At 46.7% G+C, this 23,894-nt stretch overlaps 1 protein-coding gene across 2 annotated transcripts in view; it reads right to left on the reverse strand.

The window, feature by feature from the left end:
* The window catches only part of NISCH (nischarin), a 57,653-nt gene that overhangs the window by 19,732 nt on the left and 14,027 nt on the right, over window positions 1-23,894 (reverse strand). For both annotated transcript variants that reach the window (XM_060239929.1, XM_060239930.1), the window contains exons 6-12: window positions 22,318-22,413; window positions 21,295-21,390; window positions 19,446-19,598; window positions 19,067-19,135; window positions 17,478-17,663; window positions 16,345-16,473; window positions 6,517-6,630 (exon numbers count right to left, since the gene is read on the reverse strand). In XM_060239929.1, coding sequence (XP_060095912.1) covers window positions 6,517-6,630; window positions 16,345-16,473; window positions 17,478-17,663; window positions 19,067-19,135; window positions 19,446-19,598; window positions 21,295-21,390; window positions 22,318-22,413 — 843 coding nt within the window. The remainder of the gene's footprint in view (window positions 1-6,516; window positions 6,631-16,344; window positions 16,474-17,477; window positions 17,664-19,066; window positions 19,136-19,445; window positions 19,599-21,294; window positions 21,391-22,317; window positions 22,414-23,894) is intronic.

A 23,894-nucleotide genomic window follows, 5' to 3' on the forward strand; every position in this document is an offset into this window, starting at 1 on the left:
AGCCTTGCAGACATCAGAAAGCGACACGCCTCTCAGGAACGCCACCGACGTGGCCATCGCTCTTGTGGAGTGTCCACGAACAGGTCCAGGTAACGGTTTCTTTGCCAACAAATAACAAAGTTTAATCATCTCAGTGAGCCATTTTGAGAGCCTCTGAGACGAAATCCTGGAACCTATCTTGGGAGCAGCATACAAAACAAAAAGCTGCTTGTCCTTACGAAAAACCTTTGAACGTTTCAAATAAAACAGTAAAGCACGCTTAACGTCCAGAGCATGCAACCTACGCTCCTCGTCTGAGGAAGGACTAGGGTAAAAAGTGGGCAACCAAACTTCTAAATTGAGGTGGAACTAAGAGACCACCTTCGGAAGAAAACTAATGTCCAGAGCCAGGGAAACCCCAGCCTCTCTAAAAACAAGATAAGGATAATCACACCGCATCGCCGTGAGCTCCCCAACACGACGTGCTGATGTGATGGCAACCAAAAATGCAGTCTTCCATGACAAGAGCTGCAAAGAGCACGTGGCCATCGGCTCAAAGGGGCGCCGAGTTAGTTTGTCCAGCACTAAAGTCAAGTCCCACAACTGAGGGGGCAATCTTGACGGTGGGTGCAGCCTAAACAACCCCTTCAAAAATCTTTTGGACTGAGGGTGTGCGAAAACAGAGTACCCCTCCAATGGATCATGGAAGGCAGATATTGCCACCAAATAAACTTTAATGGAGGAGAAAACCAGGCCCGCATCCACTAGTGACAGTAAAAAATCAAAAATTTTCGCCAATCCCACCTTGCTAGGTGAGACTGAAGGGTCAACTAAAAACTTAGTAAATTTCCGCCACTTCCTGTCATAGGAAGCGCGGGTGGATGGTTTTCTGCTGTTCATAAGAACTTGCTGGACCCTGTCAGAGAACCCTACTGGTCGATGAACCACACTGTCAGCTTCAGATGGGGCACGTTGTGATGGAATACATGCCCGCCCTGAGCCGACAGAAGGTCCGGTTCTGCTGGGAACTGGTAGAAGACCCCCCTCGAGAGTTGGAGCAGGATCGAGAACCAGTTCTGGCGAGGCCACCAGTGAGTCACCAGGATGCAGCGTGGTCTTTCCCTTGCTATTTTGTTGACCACCTTCGTCAACAACGGCAGAGGCGGGAACATGTAGAGGAACCGGCCCTCCCAAGGAAGCAGGAGTCCATCTCCCAGAGATGCTGGATCCGCTCCCCCTCTGGAACAGAACCTGGGGTATTTCTTGTTCTCGGCCGTGGCAAAGACATCCAGCTGCGGGTACCCCCAAAGCTGGAATACAGCCTTCAGAAAACGCCACTGCAGTTCCCACTCGTGTGGGGAAGCCCCACCTCTGCTGAGGGAGTCTGCTTGAATGTTGAGGACCCCGGGAAGATGTGTCGCCTTCACAAAGATGTCGTACTGGAGACACTCCAACCAGAGATCCATCGCCAATGCGCAGAGCCGACGAGACACTGTCCCCCCCTGCCTGTTGATGTAGCACAGGGCAGTGGTATTGTCTGTAAGCAGCCTTCCCCGCCACTAGAGGACGGAAAGAGCATAGGGCAAAGTGAACCGCCAGTAGTTCCAGGTAGTTTATGTGGAACTGAGTCAGTTTTGGCGGCCACTGGCCCCCCCCACACAGGCCTTCCATGTGGGCCCCCCAACCCCACAAGGAAGCATCTGTGGTGATAGTCACAGTGGGAGTTGGCAGACGGAAGGGAGCTCCCTGGCAGATGTTGTTCTCTGACTCCCACCACTGTAGCGTCTGAAGAGTCCCTGATGGGATGGTGAACCTCTTTCGATGTGAGTCTCTTAGTGGACGAAACTGGCGAAGAAACCACAACTGTAGGCCTCTCATTCTCAAGTTTCGCGAAAAGTAGCACGCTTGTTATCGCCGCCATCAGCCCCAGCATCCACTGAAGCTGCTGTGCTGTGCCCCACTTTCGCCTCTGAAGGAGTTGTACCAGACCGACAATGTCCTTTGCCCTCTGCGAAGGCAGGTATGCACGATGCTGGTCCGTATCCAGCAAAGCCCCTATGAACTGCACTGTTCTTGACGGAGTAAGATGGGATTTCTCCAAACTGACCTGCAACCCCAAGGTGTCGAGCAGACGTAGAGTGATGGCAATGTGCGTTGATAAACTTTCCCTCAACTTCGCCACAAGGAGCCAGTCGTCGATGTATGGAAAAACAACTCCCTGGAGACGGAGATGGGCAGCCACAACGCTTATCATCTTCGTAAACACCCGAGGTGCAGTGGACAGGCTGAACAGAAGGGCTTTGAACTGGAAGTGCTGGGAACCCACTGCAAACCTGAGGAAATGCCTGAACGCTGGATGGATGCTGACATGGAAGTAGGCATCCTTGAGGTCCAGGGTCGCCATCCAGTCCCCTTGGTTGATGAGGGGCAGGATTGTTTGCAGTGTGGCCATTCTGAACTTCTGGTACAGAATGAATTTGTTCAGATTCCGAAGATCCATAATTGGTCTTAAGCCCCCGTCCCTCTTGGGGACAAGGAAATACCGAGAGTAAAAACCTCCCGTCCTGGCCTCCGCTGGAACTCTCTCTATGGCTTGTTTCTGTAGGAGGTTGTTCACCTCCGCCAGCAGAGGTGGGGAAGGGGGAGTGGTAATCACCACGGATTGGTTCGAAATCTGCACAAACTCTATTTTGTAGCCCTCTTCTATGATGGACAGAGCCCACCTGTCTGTAGAGATCAACTCCCAGGCAGGTAGGGAAGGGCGGAGGCGGATAGATGCTGAAGTGGGGGCGATGACATGTGCCACAAGAAAGTCAAAGGCCCTGCTTTTGAGGGCGGGCACCCTTAGACTTGCCAGTGGCCTGAGAACCATAGCGGTTCCTGTTGCTGCCTGAGTACGATGGTCTGTCAGGCTGGGTGGAGCGAGGTCGCCATTGCTATTCAGGTGAAAACTTTTGGTAAGGCTTTTTGGCCCACGGTTTGTGCCACTGCTTCGCCTTAGGAGCCCTGGAGGTGGCCTGCACACCCAGGTTCCTGGAGGTCTTGAGGCTCTTATCGATTTCCTGCAGTGCACTGTCTGTGGTGGTGCTAAACAGGCCATCCCCTTTGAAGGGCAAGTCCTCGACAAAAACCCTAGTGTCCTGCTACAGGGCTGTTGATCGTAACCAGGAGTGCCAACGAATGCACACAGCGGACACGATTGCCTTCGCCGACACGTCCACCATGTGCTTTGCTGCAGCCAATTGCTGTTTGGCCACAGCAAAGCCTTCTTTCTGCAGCTTCCTGGCAGCAGCCTTTTTGTCCTCGCTCAGGGAAGAAAGGAGAGGGGTGAGTTATTCCCATACGGAGTACTGGTATCTAGCCATGCAAGCCGCATAATTAGATACCTTTACTCCTAGGGCCCCTGCAGAATAAACCTTTCTCCCTATGTTGTCTAGCTTTTTTCCCTCCTTGTCTGGTGGGTATGAGTGGACCTTCCGTGCCTTGGAGGAAGAAGAGACGACCACTGAGTTTGGTTTCGGATGGGTGAAAAGGAACTCAGCCCTCGTCTCCTGGACCCAGTACATATTGTCCAGCCTTCTGGATGACACTGGAGTTGAAGATGGTTTCTTCCAGGGCTCCTTCACTGCCTGCAGAATCACTTTGGTGACCAGCAAAGCGATTGCTGTGGATGTGTCCCTTTGCATAATGTCAAAGACATTATCATCCACGACGGGTTGTGGTTGCGTCACAGGCAGGGAGAGGGAGGTTGCCATCCTCTTCACCAGGTCACCATAGGACTTCAGATCCTCCGATGGCGAAATAGGAAGATCTTCGGCCGTCTGGGAACCTGGCGAAGGCTCCAAAGCACCTTCCTGGGCGTCGGTACCGCTCTCTGAGTCCGATGAAGAAGACTCCCGGTGTACGGAGTGCTCAGAGAGGACCAGCGTCGATTCCCGAATCGGTGAGCGGATCGACGTCGATGGTCGCCGACGAGTCTCAGCCGCTGGGGTGGTGCGCCTCTCCGGAGGGATCGATACCGATGGCCTTCGGGAATGGTGCGACAGCTTCGACATGCAGGATGCCTCTGACTGTTGATCCCACTCTGCAAACTCCCTCGGTGGATACCACTGGTAAGGAGGGTAGGGATACAGGTAGGTGGGCGGCCACTGACGCTGCTCCCACGATGGTAGCGGTGGGAAATGGCATGGTGCCATGGAGGGCTCTAGCTCCCGTCTGCCTCTGGGCTCCATTGGGGGAGACGGGTCCATCGGTGCCGAAGCTTCCACTTCCGGGATCGAACCACTCCCGCTGCGACCGGGATGACGAGGATCGCTGAGTGAGGTCGATCTCCTGCTCAGACAACGAGAGATGGGGCTGTTGAGTACTGCCTCTCGATGCCGATGGGCTGTGGCATGGGGACGCCAGGATCTTCCTTGGCGGAGCAGAGGTCATCGGTGCCGAAGCATCATGAGAAGGCGATGGAGTGCGGGGCCTCTTCTGCTTCTCCTTGGACTTGGCCTTCTTCGAAGCGGATGCTCGGATCCCCGAGTCATTCCGACGCTTCTTGGAGGGCGTGTCCACTGATCCCTCATGGGATCGTTTCGTGGAGGAGCCTCACTCAATCGGCATTTCAGTCACGATCAGGGTCACATCGGCCGATGTGACCGTCGGGGCCAGGGTGTCTGCCATGGTCGATGCCGATGGGCCCGATGCCGATCTCTGAGGGCAAAGTGCCGACTCAGTCAAAGCCGCCGAAAGCCGTGCCGCCCGGTTCTTCCACGTTTGCTTGGAGAAGCGTAGACAGTGTGGGCAGGACTCCACGCGGTGCGCTTCATCCAAGCAGAGAAGACACAGGGAATGGCCATCTGGGGGGGCAATCTTCTTCCCACAAGAGCCGCAGCGTTTGAAAAAACCCCAACGTCTTTCCATCGACACCAATCGCCAAAAAACCCACTCAGAGTCCTCTGAGGGGAAAAAAACTTTTGGAAGAAAACAAACGGGGGGAAAGACCCCGAACGGCTGTCCAACAAACACACACAAACTTTTTTTTAAAAAAAACTAACTAACTATCTAACTAACTATCTAACTATCTACTCAAAGAAAACAACAAACGGGCTATATACAACGAGAAAAGGCAAAAACCCGATATTTCACCGACCGGGGACTGAAAGGTAAACCTCTCCGCGCAGCGGTCAGAAAGGAACTGGCGGGATCCCCACGCTGGCACCACTGAGCATGCGTACTGGGATGCCTGCGCATGCCCATTGGCGCCGAGCGTGGAAAAATCCCGGGCTTTTCAGATACCGATTCAGGGATCGGTGCAGGCGCTCTATCCCATGGGTGTGAAGCACAGAGACCACGAAGAAGATGTAGGAGCAACTCCCCCAGGCTCCATGGCACAATTTGAATTGTGGCGGAGGAAGCCATGGCACAGACTCCAGGCTGGTTGGAGACCCCAACCAGAAGTCAAGGACAGGGCCCCCACAGCCCCTCCCCATAGCTATGGGCCTGCTGTACCTGCTTTCTCAACTTTCTTTCCCACTCATCCACCTTTTACCTGTCCCTCGCCTTCAACTGTAGGTATTATTTACTTCATTTATGCCTTCTCCACAATGGCAAAGCAGCTTACAGCATGTTCCTTTCCTCCACTTTATCCTCAAAACAACCCTGTGAGGTAGATTAGGCTGAGACACAGTGATGGCCCAAGGTCACTCAGGAACTTCCAAGGCAGAGTTAAATTTGATCCTGGGTCTCTCATATCCTTGTCTGTAACTCTAACCATTGCACCACACTAGCTTTTGTAGTGTGGCTGCTGTTGAACAGTATCATGGAGCTGGGTCTGGGTACATTAAGAAAGTAATGTGGTCTAAGATCACCCATGGCAGCTGCAAGGAGTCTTTCCTCAAAGGCCAAAAGAACCCTGGAAAAAATCCTGCCCATTTCTACCGCCCTTTACTGACAAAAATCAAGGCTTGAAAGCTGGTATGATGTTGTGGTTGTCTAGCAGTGGCCACAGAAGACTAAAGTTTCTTAAAGGTAAAGGCGCTGTTTCTATTAACGTTGGAGATGTTAACCATCCAATGTATTTGTTCAAGATTTCAAATTTTTCTGCAAATCTGCCCCCTCCCCCCACGTTTGAGGGAAGACGTGTCTTGTCTGTTCCTAGTTCCAGTTTCTAGACTTAAGTATCCATAGATTTAGCCACATTGTGAATTAGATATATTGATGATGTGCTAAACGTAATTCATGTTCCTCCAGCTGTGCACTGATTTTCATTGAATAGCAATAAAGTGTTAACATTCTTAAAGAAATCACTATCATATGGACCACATCCACTGGGTATATTAATTAAAATACCCTACTAAAAATACCCCACTGAATTGGTTCTTAATTATTAACCAGGTTTTCTTTAATTTATGTAAGTCTCTTTGAACACTCTTGATCAAGAGAAAAGCAGGATATAGATGTTTTAAATAAAACAAACAAACACTATTGATCAAGAGAAAAGCAGGATATGGATGTTTTAAATAAAACAAACAAACACTGAGCTCTCACCTTTTTATCAGAGTTGTTCATTCTGTCCTTAACATCTTTTGCTTTCTGGATTGCTTTCAACACTTCTACAGTGTCAAGTTCCTTTTCAGTGGTTATAGTATTATCCAAACAGACCTAAAGGACATCAAGAAATTGGTCATATGTGTTCTTCATCAGATAATGTGGTTCTGAGGAACAAACTGACCAACTACCAGCTGCCCTAGAGTTTTTAAACAGAGTGCAGATCAAAAATATTTCAAATAAATAAAACTAAATAAACAAGCCAAAATCAGTACAGAAGGTAAAGTGACACAATGCTAAAACAAAGATTAATGAAGTCTTCAGAAGTACTTTGTACAGAAACAAATAATAAATCATGCATCAATTTTATTACTGTGCATGCTTACAAAACTTGAATCACAAGAGAAAAAAGAAAAACATAATTATATAATAAATATTACAGTATTACTGCAAAATCATAGAACATATTCTAAAAACTTAATCGTTTAACTATGTAATACTAATTAATTCTAATCAGAGATCCTTAAATCTGAATATATAACCCACAGACAGTTCTGGATAAGAGTAAGACACAGAAATAACATCTAGATATATGACTACCTCAGCCTTCACATCTTCCTCTGATTTTAATGTCTTCTAACACTTTAAAAGAGGCATCTAATTTTTCACAAATCCTGACTGTATAGTTTTCTTCCTTTCAATTGTTTGTATATTGCAATATTGTCCACAATCATACCGTACCAACACATTCTTAACTAACTGGACTTATCTTTTATTATGTTGATAATTTTGCTATAGTAATCCTGCTGAAACTATCATATTTCTCAGTATGCTCTCTTTCCAATCTCAGAATTCATGTTCTTTTTCCCAATCTTTTTTCTATCTGTGCAAACAAGAATCAACATTGGACTACATGCCACTTTCCTGATAACTTAGAATGTTCAAATTGCTATATAAAAATAAGTAGCATTAATGGGAGAAAAACTGGGTGCCAACTGGTTTTTAGATCTGTTCCATGTAGTCATCAATGCAGTTCTAATCCAATTTGGGTTTTGTTCTTCTTCTAAAGAGTTTATTTTTTAGATCATTATCATGTCATCAGAGGCACTGTAAAGCCCATTTGCTCTATTTTCCAGATCTTCTCATCCTGTTTATCCCTATACCAAATATTCATAAGACTGAAAACAATAATATTTTTCTACAGAAGATGGACCCTGACCTAGATAGCCCAGACTAGCCTGATCTCCTCAGATCTTGGAAGCTAAGCAGGGCTGGCCATGCCTAGCATTTGGATGGGAGACCTCCAGTGAACACCAAGGTCATGATGCAGAGGCAGGCAATGGCAACCACCTCTGAACATCTCGTCTTGAAAACCCTTGCCTTGTAATCAGTCAGCTGTGACTTGACAGCACTTTCCACCACCACCACATACGGTGGTGTAAGAGCACACCTTTTTCTTGGGGCTTGCACAGGACAGATTGGCCATTAAGGTCACTGGAAAAGTCCTGATGGGCTGACAGCCTGCAGAACTGCCTGCACACACCAGGGCCACCCTGACCCCAAGTAAGGATGGCCTTTGTAGCTGCAGCAGCAAATTAGCTGGCTTTTGCTCCTTCCTCCCTCCACTGGGAGTTGGGCTATGGGCAGGGAAGGCCCTTTACAGGGTCCTTTTTGCTTCCCAGTCCATTTTAGGCTTGCTTTATCTCTCTTTTAATCATAGTTTTATTCTATCCCCAAGGAAACCAATCAAACATATTCTGAGTTTTAACTAGTAAATAACTAGAGAACAATAATGAAATAGCTATTAGAAGGAACAAAACTTCTGGCAATATATTAATTTTTAAGACTGCTATCCAGCCTATCTAGGATAAATTGAGCCTAGTCCCAACTTTTTCAATCAGACTCTGCATTTTACACCACTGGTGTTAGATTATTTACAGCACAATCCAGAGGGGGGGGAGCTGAAAGCACTGTGGAAGCGGACTTATCACTACGTTGGCGGTATGGAGACCTATGCCGGCGGATCTTCCTCTGCGCCGGCGGAAATGGGGCATGTGCCACTCACCGCCGTGTCGCACTTGGGGCGCAGAAGAGGTGCAGGGCGGCATTTCGGCGTAGGAAGAGGGTCGTGGCTACTGCTGGTCGGCTCCCAGAGAGCTTTTGGTGCGGGAACGGCCCCCCCGCCAGGCGCAAACTTGCGCCATGCAAAATGCTGGCGTACCCCATAGGCACTAGTGGAAGCAGAAAGCACACGCTGGCAGTGCCAGTGCAGCAGCGCACAAACCTGTTTGGGAGCAGTGTTATTGCCCCACCAATCCCCTCCTGCTCCGGGCTGGGCACGGCTCCCCTCCCGCACCCAATCAGTGCCCCCCCACACAAAGGTTTTGACTCCTGCCACGCACAACTTCCCAGGGAGGGCAGGGCGCATGGCACTCTGCTCTGGAGGGCCATGCCATGCGGACTTAGTGCGAGGAGGGGTGCACTTGGTGGAGGGAACGGCACAGAGAAGGATGTTAGTTAAGTTAGAGCAGCTGGACTTGGGGGGAAGTGAGCTGAGTTTGGGCTACATGTTTAACCACTTGTATTTCCCAGTCCTAACAGGTCTTGCTTCCAGAGCCCCCTGTATGGACAGGTAAGTCTGGCTAGGAGTCCCCATGGCCCCCAGCCCCCAAGACCGTCCAGCATGGCTGCGGCTACAGCCGGAGGGCCGGCCACTGCGCATGTGCATGTGGTGGTGTGCCCTGGCTGTCCATCCCACTTGTAGTCCCCCCCATGTCTCGGGCATTCTCATACCGGGGAGAAGGGGGTGCGACACGTGTCCTGGCTTTCCACAGCCCAGCCAGTGACTCGCCATCTAGGGCAGGTCCTGCTGCTCACGCCAGCCCTCACTGTGGCTGCCGTGATTGTGGGCTTAAATGCAATTCAGTTGGCCCGTTATGCAGGACAGCTGGAATTGTGTGGGATGGCTTCACTGGAGGCAGCCGGGACACTTGCCCTGCTCCCCACAGGCTCGCCCAGGTGTGGAGTCCTATGCCTGCAGCCGGCAAGGCTCCCCCCATCTCTCTGTCTTTCAGGTGTGTGCGCTGCACTCCAGTTTCTGCATCTGCCGGAGCACAGCTGGCCAGTCCCATCAGTCCCGCAGCTGTTTGTGTGTCCTCCAGCAACGGCATTTCGGACTGTGGGAGCCAGGAACCTCCACGTGCAAGCTTGCTCTCCCTGCTTGCAGATCAATAAACTTAGCCCAGCACGCCCATCTTGTCTTCTGTGTCTTTCACTTTTCCCACCTCGCCCCGGCCCCCTGTATCGCCTGCACACTCTGCTCGTGGCCATCCCAAGGCTATGGCTCAGTGGCTGGGGGGACTCTCAGGGCACCCACTAAGTGCAATTGTGTGGGAGATGCAGTGGGCGATAGTGGTGAAGGGCGGGGGCTGATAGGCGGCGAGGCAGACACTTGTCTGGGACTGCACCATGTGTCCACGCCGCCTGGGTCAGTGATGCAGATGATGGGGGGACTGAGATCGTGGTGGGTGCCCACAGGAAAGGGGGGGCAGGCCAGGGAGTTGACTTGGCCGACCAAAAATAATGGCGGCTGGATGGCAGGCTCAATAAAGAGGGAAGCTGGGCATGTAAGCAGTCCTGCCGCAGGGCGGCCTTGAACCCACAGGCCCAGAATAACAAGGCAGGGGAGTAGCTCGCTAAGCCAAGCCGCCTCCACTGTGTTCTGAGCTTACAGCTCCTAAATGCCGGGGGCGGGGTTGGTCCTGGCTGAGAGTGTCAGCATGATCAGCTCCTCCTGGCCCCTTTTGGAGCGGGCTCGATGGGGTCACACAGGGGCCACAAGCAGGGGGTGGCGAGGGCTGCTGCGGGGGCATCTGGATATGCAAAGGAGATAAACCTGTGGACTTGAAAGTGCGCCTGCTCAGCCCAGGAAGCACGTGGGGAGGTGTGAGTGGCGGCTATTGTCCCCATTGGCCACTGTTTGCCAAGGGACGGCTTTAGTTGGGAGTTGAGTCTGTGGCCACTCACACCTCACAGAATGCGGGAACCCTGCTGAGGAATGCCAGGCATTGCACAGGGGTTCTCAAGTCCCCTTCCTATGTTTTTCTACCTTGTCTTTCTTTTTTGTGTCTTCCCCCCAGGACTTCAGCTTTGCTTGCCATTTCGTCGTCTTCCCCATGCCTTTTCCAACAAGTGCATGAATTTTTGAAGGGATCCCGAGAGTGGTCCCGACAATTCTGGTTTAATAATAGCATGAAGTGCCCAAGAGGCATCAGAATACATGGGAGCATGCGGTGTCCCCCTGGTGGCCCCAGGTGTGTGAGTGGCATGCTCTCGTCCCTGGATGCCCTGCCCACGCGCCAATTGGCCCATATGTGAGCTCACATATGCTCCTGATGCAAGTGCCCCCCAAAGTCTTGCTGGGCAGCGGCTCATGCCCCCGCCTCCTCATTCTCCCCCATCGGTGACCCGGGGTCTGGGAGGGGAAGGTCCTGAGGGGCCGGCAGGCATTGACAGGTGGCGATGTTGTGTAGCATGATGCACACAACGACCAGCTTAGCCACAGCCAGGGACTGCATGCTGCGCCGGCCACCTGTGTGGTGCAGGCAGCGGAATCACATATTCAGCTGCCCGGAGAAACGCTCAATGACCATGCGAGTGGCCCTGTGCACCTGGTTGTATGCTGCCTGGTCCTTGGGCGCGTCCTCCTGGTATGGTGTCAGCAGGCAGGGCAGCAACGGGTACCCTCTGTCACCTGTGGAGGATAGGAAGGTGAGGACAGGGATGGGAGGGGCGCCCCACGCCGCCACCTGGTGGCCTTACCTAGCAACCACTCCTGCCCATCCAGCCAGGCTGCCAGGAGGCGATTGAGGCCCAAGGACGTGAAGATCTGAGCATTGTGTACACTCCTTGGGAACTTTGCCACCAGATCTGTGAAGAGTCCCTGGTGGTCGCAGAATGCCTGCACGTTGAGGCTGTAGAAGTGGTTCCGGTACACCATGGGATCCTCCCGCGGGGCCACCAGGATGACATGCGTGCAGTCCACAGCCCCCACGACATTGGGGAATCCCTTGACCGCCACGAAGCCAGCTGTGGAAGTCCGCAGCTCCTTCTCGCCTGTTGGGAACCGCACATGCTGCTGGAAGCGCTGAAGCATGGTGTCTAGGAAGGAGTGGAGGCAGCGGCTAAGAGACCTCCAGGACCTCGACCACCACACCCTTGAAGAAGCCGGTTGCCACGAAGCACAAGGAGATGAGGACCGGCTGCAGGACGGGGATAGGGTGGGGGCCGGTCACCTGGCTGCAGAGGCTCACCCTGAGCTGCTCGCAAAGGTCCTGGATGGTGGCACGGTCCAGACAGGTGGCATCCTTGAGACGCAAAGTGCTCAGGCGCTCCTGGTATCTGCATGCCCGACGGCGTCTCCACCGCCATTGCGCAACCCACACATAGAGAGTGGGGAAGATGTGCAACGACCGCACTGGGGGGGCTCTGACAGTGGGATGAGGGGGCACCACCCGCCACAGGCCCCCATGGTTTGCGCACTATGGTGCAGGCTGCAGTGGCTGTGCTGCTGCCCCGAGGTGCTCCACAACAGCTTTCAGACACTGCTGGAGCTGTGAGGGGCCCTGCACGAGCAGCGGCTTGGGGCCATCGAGGCCAATTGCCCTGCTGGTGTCCTGTGGGAAACCTGGGTGGGGTGGCGAGAGAGTGACCACTATCAGCCAGCTGTGGTCAGCAGCCCCCGCATTCCACTGCCCATGGGAGGAATGGCAGCAGACAGATCGGCATTGACCGAGAGTCACCGCCAACCGAACTGGACTGAGGCAAAGAAGGCGCTCCTCTTTGGCTTGGTGGCCGAGAGCACCACGGTGGCGCTTGCTGCCACAAGAGCCGGTGGGGCGAGCTCCCGTCAGCGGGGTTTCTGGCGTATGGCAGCGGAGCAAGTGTCTGCTGTGAGCCAAGTCCCCCACACAGAGCAGTCCACCCTGAAGCGTCGGAACAACTCCTTCCAAGTCGTGGAAAACTAGTCCAAATGCGATTAATAAAAGGGAACACAGGATGTGGCAAATCAAATGCAAGACTGTGATCAGGCAGGCAAAAAGGGACTATAAGGAGCATATTGCAAAAAACATAAAGGCCAACAATAAAAATTTCTTCAACTATATTAGAAGCAGGAAACCAGCCAGGGAGGCAGTGGGGCCCTTGGATGACCAAGGGGTCAAAGGATTACTGAAGGAGGATAAGGAAATGGCTGAGAAGCTGAATGCATTTTTCGTCTCCGTCTTCACTGTGGAAGACAAGTGTTTGCCCACTCCAGAACCACTATTTTTGGAAGAGGTGTTGAAAGACCTGAGTCAGATTGAGGTGACAAGAGAGGAGGTCCTACAACTGATAGACGAATTAAAAACTAATAAGTCACCAGGTCCAGATGTCATACATCCAAGAGTTCTGAAAGAACTCAAAGTTGAACTTGTGGATCTTCTGACAAAAATATGCAATCTTTCATTGAAAACTGCCTCCGTTCCTGAGGACTGGAAGGTAGCAAATGTCACCCCCATCTTTAAAAAGAGTTCCAGAGGAGATCCGGGAAACTACAGGCCAGTCAGTCTGACTTCAACACCTGGAAAGTTGGTAGAAACCATTATCAAGAACAGAATGAGTAGGCACATTGATGAACATGAGTTATTGAGGAAGACTCAGCATGGGTTCTGTAAGGGGGTGAACAAACATGTGGACAAAGGAGACCCGACAGATATTGTTTACCTTGATTTCCAGAAAGCTTTTGATAAAGTTTCTCATCAAAGGCTCCTTAGTAAGCTCGAGAGTCATGGAGTTAAAGGACAGGTCCTCTTGTGGATCAAAACTGGCTAATTAATAGGAAGCAGAGAGTATCAATGGGCAGTCTTCGTGGTGGAGGACGGTAAGCAGTGGAGTGCCACAGGGTTCAGTACTGGGTCCCATGATCTTTAACTTGTTCGTAAATGATTTGGAGTTCAGAGTAAGCAGTGAAGTGGCCAAGTTTGCAGATGACACTAAATTGTTCAGGGTGGTGAGAACCAGAGAGGATTGTGAGGAACTCCAAAGGGATCTGTTGAGGCTGGGTGAGTGGGCGTCAACGTGGCAGATGAGGTTCAATGTGGCCAAGTGCAAAGTAATGCACATCGGGGCCAAGAATCCCAGCTACAAATACAAGTTGATGGGTTGTGAACTGGCAGAGACTGACCAAGAGAGAGATCTTGGGGTCGTGGTAGATAACTCACTGAAAATGTCAAGACAGTGTGCGATTGCAATAAAAAAGGCCACGCCATGCTGGGAATTATTAGGAAGGGAATTGAAAACAAATCAGCCAGTATCATAATGCCCCTGTATAAATCGATGGCGCGGTCTCATTTCGAATACTGTGTGCAATTCTGGTCACCGCACCTCAAAAAGGATATTATAGCATTGGAAAAAGTGCAGAAAAGGGCAACTAGAATGATTAAAGGTTTGGAACACTTTCCCTATGAAGAAAGGTTAAAACTCTTGGGGCTCTTTAGCTTGGAGAAATGTCGACTGCGGGGTGACATGATAGAGGTTTACAAGATTATGCATGGGATGGAGAAGGTAGAGAAAGAAGTACTTTTCTCCCTTTCTCACAATACAAGAACTCGTGGGCATTCGATGAAATTGCTGAGCAGTTGGGTTAGAACGGATAAAAGGAGGTACTTCTTCACCCAAAGGGTGATTAACATGTGGAATTCACTGCCACAGGAGGTGGTAGCAGCTACAAGCAAAGCCAGATTCAAGAGGTAGATAAAAATATGGAGCAGAGGTCCATCAGTGGCTATTAGCCACAGTGTGTGTGTATGTATATATATATATACACAATTTTTTGGCCACTGTGTGACACAGAGTGTTGGACTGGATGGGTCAGTGGCCTGATCCAACAGGCAGGCAAGAAGATGCTGCATGCAGGCGCTGTCGGGAACGATGCACCTACCCGATGGGGGCTGCCCACCGTGGCTCGAGGTGGCTTTCTGTGAGGGGGCCGGGCGACAGCCCCTCTGCAGCCATGTGCTTTAATAAATCCTATCCCTGCACACTGCGTTGAGTCCTTATTCAATGGGGATCTGGGGGTGGGGGAGGTGAGTCCTGCACATGGCCACTTCAGAACCACCTCGTGTCCGATTCTCTGCGGGTGGGCATGAATGCAAGTGCGGTGCGGTGCATGGGTGCCAGCAGCAGGTGGCCTACTGTGTCCTGACAGGGGGCCCTCGCGGCATCTGGAACGCCATCCGGCCATGCAGCCCACAGGAGGGACACTGACAGGGGCTCGGCTTCGCCCCTTTGGTGGGTAGGCTGTTTCATGGAGCTAGCGGTAAGTGCTGACCGGAAGCTTCCCCAAGGATTACACAGCCACACCATGGGGCTGGGTGTGTGCGTGAGGGTGGTGGGGCATGCAGGCAGCCTATCGCCCGGGAGTGCTCTCCCCGCCGCCGAGTGTCACGTGGGCCGGCTCCCCAGCCGCCACCAGCCAATCCCTGGTGTCCCTGTGGAAGTGCCCTTTCCTGTCCCTGCCTTCGTGCCACTCTGGGAGCCCACGCTCCAGCGTATTCTACACATCTGTAGGCGGCGGCTGGGTGTGCCATGCTCCGGTGCACCAAACCCCTTTGGAAGCCAACGAGCAGTGCCATAGATCCGCCCACGCCCAAGTGGCCAGCCACCACGTATGTCTGGATTGGGCTGCCTGTGCCAAATATCCAGTGTTTTCTGAAAAATTAAGCCCTAAGTATCTAATATTCTATTATTTCCATTCAGCTCCTGTGAACTGAATATTTCTAACTTTTCAGCTTCCTGGATATTAACTCCTAGAAGAATTGTCTTGTCTGAATGGACTATCTGGCTGAAACAAATTCAAACTGATGTATCTTGTGCTGAACTATTTTAAAAGGTGCCTGACATATTTGAATATGTGAAGGTGCCTGTTACAGAATCAGTTCATTAGCGTGTATAGTCAGTTGTGTTAATTCTGATTGGCAGCAGCTCTTTGTTTAATGTTTCCTAGTTCTACTGATGTAACTCTTTTAAGTGGAAATACTAGGAACTGAACTTGGGATCTTCTGCAAGACTCGCATATAGTACTAATAACTACAAAGCTAATGTAACTTCAAAGCTAATGGTCTTTAACTAAGCTAAGTGAGGTGACTGGAAACTATAGCTGGTTCAAAATTCAGCAGTTAGGTTACTGGATGAGACCTCTAGCATCAGACATATCTTACTAGTTCTCAAATATCTTCACCAGTCCCCAGTTGGTTTCCAAGTGGCAGGCTTTGCCTCTAAAAGCCTGTCTGATATCAGACCAAATGAAAGATGGCTTGGATCCCTATCTGTTTACATATCTTCTGCTGAAGCCTTGCTCCAGGTCCCAGATCCCACCTCTCAAGGTGAGGTAGATAACTGCCCAACAGGCTTGCTCTGCAAGGGCCCCCAGTCTTAGAATTCAAGCACATTCAGCAGAAATGCACTCCTTCAGACATCAGTGGAAGGCATTTACAGATGCACTTGATTTGGAGATGTCAATTATTTGTTATTTTACTGCTGGATTTTTTTGTATAGTAACAATTCTGATTGCCTTGAATAACTGTCAGAAACTTTCCAATTTGGTCAAAAGCAGGATATAAATACTTCTTATAATTAATTAAAAAATAAGGAATCAGGCTATGGCCCTTCTCTTTTATAAACAGTCTTACTGCATTGCTGACTCAGTAATGCTGACCATTTTCACTCTGTACATTATATGAAAGTGAAACATTCAGATAGACCATTAAATACATGTCTACAAAGAATTACCTCTGAGGCTCTGTCACCAAACTGAGCTAGTACTTTGGTCCTGTAATCTGGAATAATACTCAGGGGATTGTTGGATAAGACCACTTTTTCTAAGCATGGAAGGCCTCCTAGATTCCTTATTTCATCAATCTAAAAAATATAGGTATACACCAAAATTCAAAACCTTAAAATATCAGACATCTTTTCAAATTACTATTGAAAATTATGCAAGTGATTAACACTCCAAAAACTAAGATATATTGTACCTTCTACATTATACACAAACTATGGGCTAGATCTTTTGACTCTCTTCTAAGTCAGATCCTTCCACCGAGACTTCCTCAAATAAAGACTTTCTTCAACAAAGAAACACTGCTCTGTATCAAAGGAAAGCTTTCTCCACCAGCAAGTCTTTCTCTACTGAAGAAAGTCTTTCTGTCTTGAAAGACTTAGAAGAATCATGATTCAATTTAATGGAAAGAATAATATTGAATTAAACACACAGGTACAAAAGAAGGAGATCTGGAGATTGTTATAGGTTCTAATGGATTTACATTTTGGAATTGAAGTTAAATAAGAGGGTTTTTTAGAACAGTCTCTCTTTCTTGTTGCAATTGGGAAACCAGGTCCTCTCTCTCCCCAAAATGATCATAATGAAAACTGGAGTGCATGCAAAGTTTCCTGAAACCTTCATTTCCACAATAGAGACTGGCTACAGATTATGGTTGTAGAGTTTTACATTTAACTTTAGAGGAAATAAACCAAATATTGTGCCAAGAACAAATTTACTAGCAATTTGCTTATTTTCCATGTCTTATTCTATGTTGCATTTAATCCCTCACCCCTGCTGGATACAAATTGATTGCTGTCAACAGCTAGATAAAATAGTGATGTTGAAGGGAAAGATGGGGTTAAGTTGCACTAAACCCTCTTTGGAGAACATCTGACCACTGGCTTCTTTCTTTGAATTTTTATGCCACTCCACAATGATTAGAACTTTGCTCATTTAAAAAGAACAGCTAAAACAGCCAGGATTCTGTGAATCAACAAGAACCACTTTATACAATTTGCATCACAAAATAATGCAAATTTGTAGATTCTTGGCCTAAATATATTGTCTGAAAGTGGAGTTTTACTCATCAACAGTAAAATACCTGTTCTATTTTGTTGTTGCTAAGATCCAGATTGACTAAGGAGTATAGTTTGTTAAGACCACAAAGCCTTTCTAGAAGATTCCCTGCTAAATTCAAAGTTTTGATGTTCCCGAGTTTTGTATGAATGCCTTCTAATATGACAAGTTTATTGTATGACAGATCCAGATGAACGAGATTGTAGAGATGCTAGAAAAGAATAGAAAAACAGATTACATACTAATTAAATAGGACTGATATTGCTTATCTTACTAACACATCAAGGGTTAGTAAAGTCATGCTTGCTACCATTAATTCTCTTGAACACTAGTATAAAAAGTATCAAATGTGATTCTGGAAGGTTACTGAAGAGAGACTTGCCTTGTGTCCCTTTAACAATCTAACCTATCAATTGGCTCACCTTCTGTTACCAAGTACTATGTGATTCATTGAAGCCTAAATTAGAATCTTGAGCCATGCAAGCCCTTTATGGCTAACTAATCTTCTATAGTATTAAGTGGCACTAGCAAGTAAGGGGAGATAAAAATGCTGGGAAGCTACCACATATACTGTGGTATATGGCTTCCCCTCTTAGATATGCAAATTTTAAAGATTTTGTTTTACAATGCATATGTTAATCTCTGTGTCAGGAAAACATGTTTCGTTTTGGTGTTGCCAGCCATTTCCTGTTAACTAGACAAACTCCTTTTATTTAGTTTTGTTTCCACAAAACTCAAAATGCTAGACATTCAAATACTATCTTACTGGCATAGGATATCTTAGAACTGGGTTTAAACATTCCTGACAGAACAGGCTTAGCAACTGAATTGTATTTGTACTAAATGTATATTTAAAAATGCTAGTCTCAAGTATTGTCTATTAAAGTCATGGTGCAAGAGAGACAAGATCCTTTTGTGTAATATGCAGAACATTTAGAAAAATAAGACATTTAATCTTCCTCTTTTGCTACATGGATATAAATGGAAAAGGCATATCAGCTTAGCTTTACAGGCCAATATTGCTCAGTGAACTCTTGGCAAGGGAAGTAAATTATAAAATATTAGAATCAGGCCTCTTGTTTTACAAGCGCAGCAATATTTCCACCAGCACAGAGGATGGTTTTCACCAGGGCTTTTTTTGTAACAAAGTCCAGCAGAAACTCATTTACATATTAGGCCACGCCCCCTGACATTATCATTGTTTCACACCAAGCCAGCCAGAACTGCGTTCCTGTGCGCTCCTGCTTAAAAAAACCCCTGGTTTTCATCAATTCCCCTCTTCATCATGCCCCAAATCAATTCCCAAAGGTCCCCTGATCTAGAATGGTTCCATTTGATCTTGGTACTTTGGACCCAACCCAAAGTCTACATGTCTTAAATAAAGACTAACAGTCTTAAATGAACTCACAGGGAAAGGATTAAAAACAGAGAATGCAACCAATGAAAAGATTCTATAATATATTACATAAAATGAACATCACTGTAATAAATCTTTTATTATTACAGCTTTGGTAATCTTTGCAATTATGCCATTCCCCCCCCCCCAAAAAAAGTAGCATTACTCTCAAATAAAAAGGAGAACATTTTTTTAAAAACCCTAAATATAAAACCAACCTGCAAGTTCTCCACTCGTGGTACATCATTGTGGCTCAAATCCAAGAACTCTATCTTCGGCATTAGTTTCTAGAACAAAGAAATGAGTGTCTTTACACCCACTGGCCTCAATACAAATAACCATGTGAATGGTACTGCGCATATAAAAAGATTTACATTTGGGTTTCTCAAACAGCAAACGTCTTCTGAAATTGCAAAAGCAGTTTGTCATAGGGACAATCCATTAATAAAATCCAAGCCCTTGGCTGGTTTCATACAAGCTACTTGAAACAAGCCGATATTTTCAAAATCCTCAATCCCTTCGTAGTGAAAGTGTCTGTAAGAGACATTCATACTTTCCCTTTTATTACTCCAATAGACATTTAAAACGAAGTCTTACCACAGAATCATCTATTTGAGATATGCTATTATGACTCATATCTAAGGTTGTTAATGTTTTCCATGTTGGAATAATGGCTGTCACTGGACAACTTGAAGGTGCACCCTCTGGTTCCCACTGGTCAAATTCATAGGCCTCAGGCACTAGGACCTCCTGTTCAGGACACACATAGGAGAAATATGTCAGAACTTTGTTCCAAACAGTATTTCATAATTGTGTTTATTTCCTTCTACTTAAAAGTTTTAGATCAGGAAATAATTTCTAATTATTACAAGCAGAGATTAAAGGTGCGATCCTATATAGACATACTTGGAATAGGGTTGCCAAGTCCAATTTAAGAAATATCTGGGGACTTTGGGGGGGGAGCCAGGAGACTTTGGGGGTGGTGCCAGGAGACATTAGGGATGGAGCCAAGATCAAGGCTGTGACAAGCATAATTGAACTCCAAAGAGAGTTCTGGCCATCACATTTAAAGGGGCGGCACACCTTTTCAATGCCTTCCTTCCACAGGAAATAATGGATAGGGGCACCTTCTTTTGGGGCTCACAGAATTCGACCCCCTGGTCCAATTGTTTTGAAACTTGGGGGATATTTTGGGAAGAGGCACTAGATGCTGTACTGAAAATTTGGTGCCTCTACCTCAAAAAACAGCCCCCCTCCCCAGAGTCCCAGATACACACCGATCAATTCTCCATTATTTTCTATGGGAATAAATCTACCTAGGGAATAATAGAGTTCCCAGCAGACATTTCCCTCCCCTCCCCCCGCTTTCTGACGACCCTGAAGCAGGGGGAGGGCCTCCAAACCGGGGAATCCCCTGCCCCCACCTGGGGATTGGCAACCCTAACTTGGAAATACATTTCATTGAGTTCAGCAGGATGCACTTTTGAAGAAAAGTGTTTACAACTGAGCTGTGAAACTCTCACTATGCCAGCTCCCTAAAATATGTTTACAGGACACAATCATTTTTTATGGATGGCCAAACAATGTTAAAAACTACATATAATCAAATTAGGATAAGTAATAGGCTGCGACCCAATCTTCTCAACGAAGTGTTTCCTATACTGGTGTTGCACAAAATAACAACTCCTCTTCAGTACTATACTCCTGTTATTAAAATATGCGAAATAATCTCGATTTTTAAGATTAATTTCAATTATTAATGCATTTACTTGTTTTCTATTGTTTAATAGACATGTCACCTCTCCCTCCTGCATACCAAACTGTTTTTGAAACTGATGGGTTCTGAAAATAATTGATTGGACTGTAGAGGCAGAAGATAGGTATCATTGTTTACATTTTTTAAAGTGAAAAATTCCACCGAACCAACACAAGCTCCTTCCATGGTCTTATGTATCTTTTTGAATTCTGGCCACAGCTTTTAAAAAGAAGTTCAGGAAGCCGCTTTACATACATACCTACACACACACAAATTATTTGGGCAAAATTGCATACAGAATACATAATGGGTTGGAACCCATGAGCTACAGACATAAGGACTGCACAATCGGTTCTCCCCCAACTTAAAGTCTTTTCTGACCCTGGGAAAGTTTGTTCCTACAGTCAATGGACGTGCATGGACTAACAGCTATGTGAGTCATTCACCTGCAGTGGAAACAATGCAAAATTGCTTCATTCACCCAAGAGGCAAGAAGGGCTCTCTTATTCCCTTCCTCTCTCCATTGCAGTTTCCTGACCCACATTGCTATTAATCTACGTTTGCCCCTCAACCCCTGGAATAAATTCCATGGTGGGTGGGGGAAGTGGGGAAGATCCTGAACCCTCACTTCCTTACATTGGAGTGTAACCCATATAGTTAAAATGCATTTGGTTAAAATTTCTGTCTTACCATCATTGAAGTTGCCGAAAATTGAACACTCAACGTTGCTAAAGTATGCCTTGAAGTTGTCAGCCCTTTAACAAGTTTTGCTCCACAGTGATTTATCTGTTGGTTTATGTTTTTAAAAAACAATATGAAAATAAAATAAAACAGCAGTACTGACAAGCAAAACTTCTCTTTGATATAGTATGATGTGACAGCGACAGGTACGACTCAGCTGCATGAGCAGGGAATAACTATCTTAGCAATACTGCCTAAAATCAACTTTCCATAAATATGAGAAACGAAATGACCATGCAGCAGACTTTATTACAATCACCAACATTTGTTCATATGAAAGACAAAAAAGACACCTGAACAATGTGTAATTGCTAGGGAAGGAAGGAGAAACAAATAAAATCACAAACATACGTGGCTTAGTGGAAGAGGGGACTTCACTACTGGGCTCTAAATTCACAGGTGTGCATAGTCCCAATGCAGACTGGGAGTGCAACATGCAGAGAAAAGGAGCTTAATCCTTCTGTCCCCATCCTGAACCATTTTTCCAACACCTAAAACAGTCCCAAGGAGCCACCATTTGTTTATTGGTAAAAATTGCGTAAATCAATGACTACATGTAATTTCCCCAATAGGGCAAATAGCAACTTGCACAGAATTGGAAGAATTATGTGTGTTGATATGTGGGGAGATGAAGCCCTTTCTTCCCTGTGTGCAGCTGTTCTATTTTGAACTCAGTGTTCATATGTCTGGGAATTAAGTTCCCTGCACACATCTGATCAAAAGTCCTCAACACAGCTATGAGGACTTTGTAACATCTAAATTAGCCTTCAGCGTTTGAGAGTTGTCACCTGTAAGAGCAGGCAATACTGGCATAGGTGGACCTGATTCAGTAGATGACAGCTTTATATATTTACATGACATGGACAAAAATAGTACAACATATAGTAATCAAAAAGAACAACATCTGGAGAGCCTGCATTTGAATAATTTCTAGAAAACTGTATAGTACACCAAGCTATTATCCATCCATACCTGTATCTGATGTAGAGATTTAAATATTGATAAGTCAAAAGGCAGAAGATGTTCCTGAATGTTACTGGTTCCAAAAGATCCACCTGCACCATTTATCTAACAACAGAAATTAAGGTATTAGATGCACAGAAATATGCATATGTTTACCAACTGAATGTCTGTGAAATTATGACCCACAAATATTTACAGCCACCTTTCTGTCAAGTGTAAATGTATAATCTACTATATCTACTGAGAATTCTTCAGTACATTTCTAAAGATGCAATGAACATCTAAACTAAGGCTGCCACCTTGTGCTTGCATGTTGTACTATATGATGTTGAAATGACTTAAATTCTTTACTTTTTATCAAATTTGGACACTATCTACTTTACAAGGAAAGCAGACAGTTATTCTTAAGAAAGGCCATTTCATATATATAAAAGTTGTTATTAAGAGAGAGAATGTACCATTTCAAATACAAGCCACTTCTCTGTGATGATGAGAAATCTTCTCTTATAAATACTACGCACCTCAAATGGAAAATATAAATTGGCTCTTACATGTATGCTTATCTTCACTGAAGGATATGGGTTTCCTTGCAATACTGAAATTAAATGTACATATTTTATCCAGAATCATAGCCGTAAGTTTCAGATTAAGCTTTTGTATATATTCTTCCCTACTGCCAGACAAACAAAAATTAGAATAGAAGGATATCATTGTCAGTCCAGTTAGCAGGCAAAAAAGGAAACATCTGTATTAGGGTTGCTCACTTGGATATTTCTGGCCTGAATATATACCTTATTAATATTTTTCAGATATATTCAGATGTCTGGATGGTATTTGGGATTCCTGGAATACTGGTAAATGAGTCCCCCCAAAATTCCAGGAATATTCAGAAATATTTGGGGCCAGCATTTTAAGGCTTCCAGGACTTTCTTTTTTTTAAAAAAATTGGCTTGTTAAATTGATTTTGCTTGGATTCTCTGGTTTGACATTGATTTTATTGGGCTTGCCATATAGAAGAAAAAGATTGGATTGATACCCTGCTCTTCACTTGGAGTCTCAAGCAGCTTACAATCTTCTTCCCCTCCCCACAACACACACTCTGTGAGGTAGGTGGAGCTGAGAGAGCTGACAGAAACTGCTGTTGAGATAACAGCTCTGAAAGAGTTACTGACCCAACGTCACTCCAGCAGTTGCATGTGAAGAAGTGAGGAATCAAATCTGATTTTCCCAGATAAAAATCTGTGCACTTAACCACTATACCAAACTGGCCTCTGTTCTGCTGGGATTCTCTGTTTTAATTTGGTTCTGTTGGGTTTGTTGGTTCTGTTTGCATTGGGATGCTTTTGACCAGTGGCTGCTTCCTTTTGTGTGGTTGGCTATTCACTTCTTTGCTCTGGAGAAAGCATGGCACTTCTTTCACATAGAAGATAAATAGGACAGCTAGAGACACTTTGTTCAGGGGCCCACTGAACTGGACTCCTTAATCAAATCCACTTGAAACTTGAGGGGTCTTTACTAAGCAGGCTGGACTAGGTTTACAATTCTGGTATTTGTTTGAAAAACACCTACTGCAGCCCCTCAGAAAA

Source organism: Heteronotia binoei, chromosome 5, assembly GCF_032191835.1.
Source record: "Heteronotia binoei isolate CCM8104 ecotype False Entrance Well chromosome 5, APGP_CSIRO_Hbin_v1, whole genome shotgun sequence".
NCBI classification, from domain to species: Eukaryota; Metazoa; Chordata; class Lepidosauria; order Squamata; family Gekkonidae; genus Heteronotia; species Heteronotia binoei.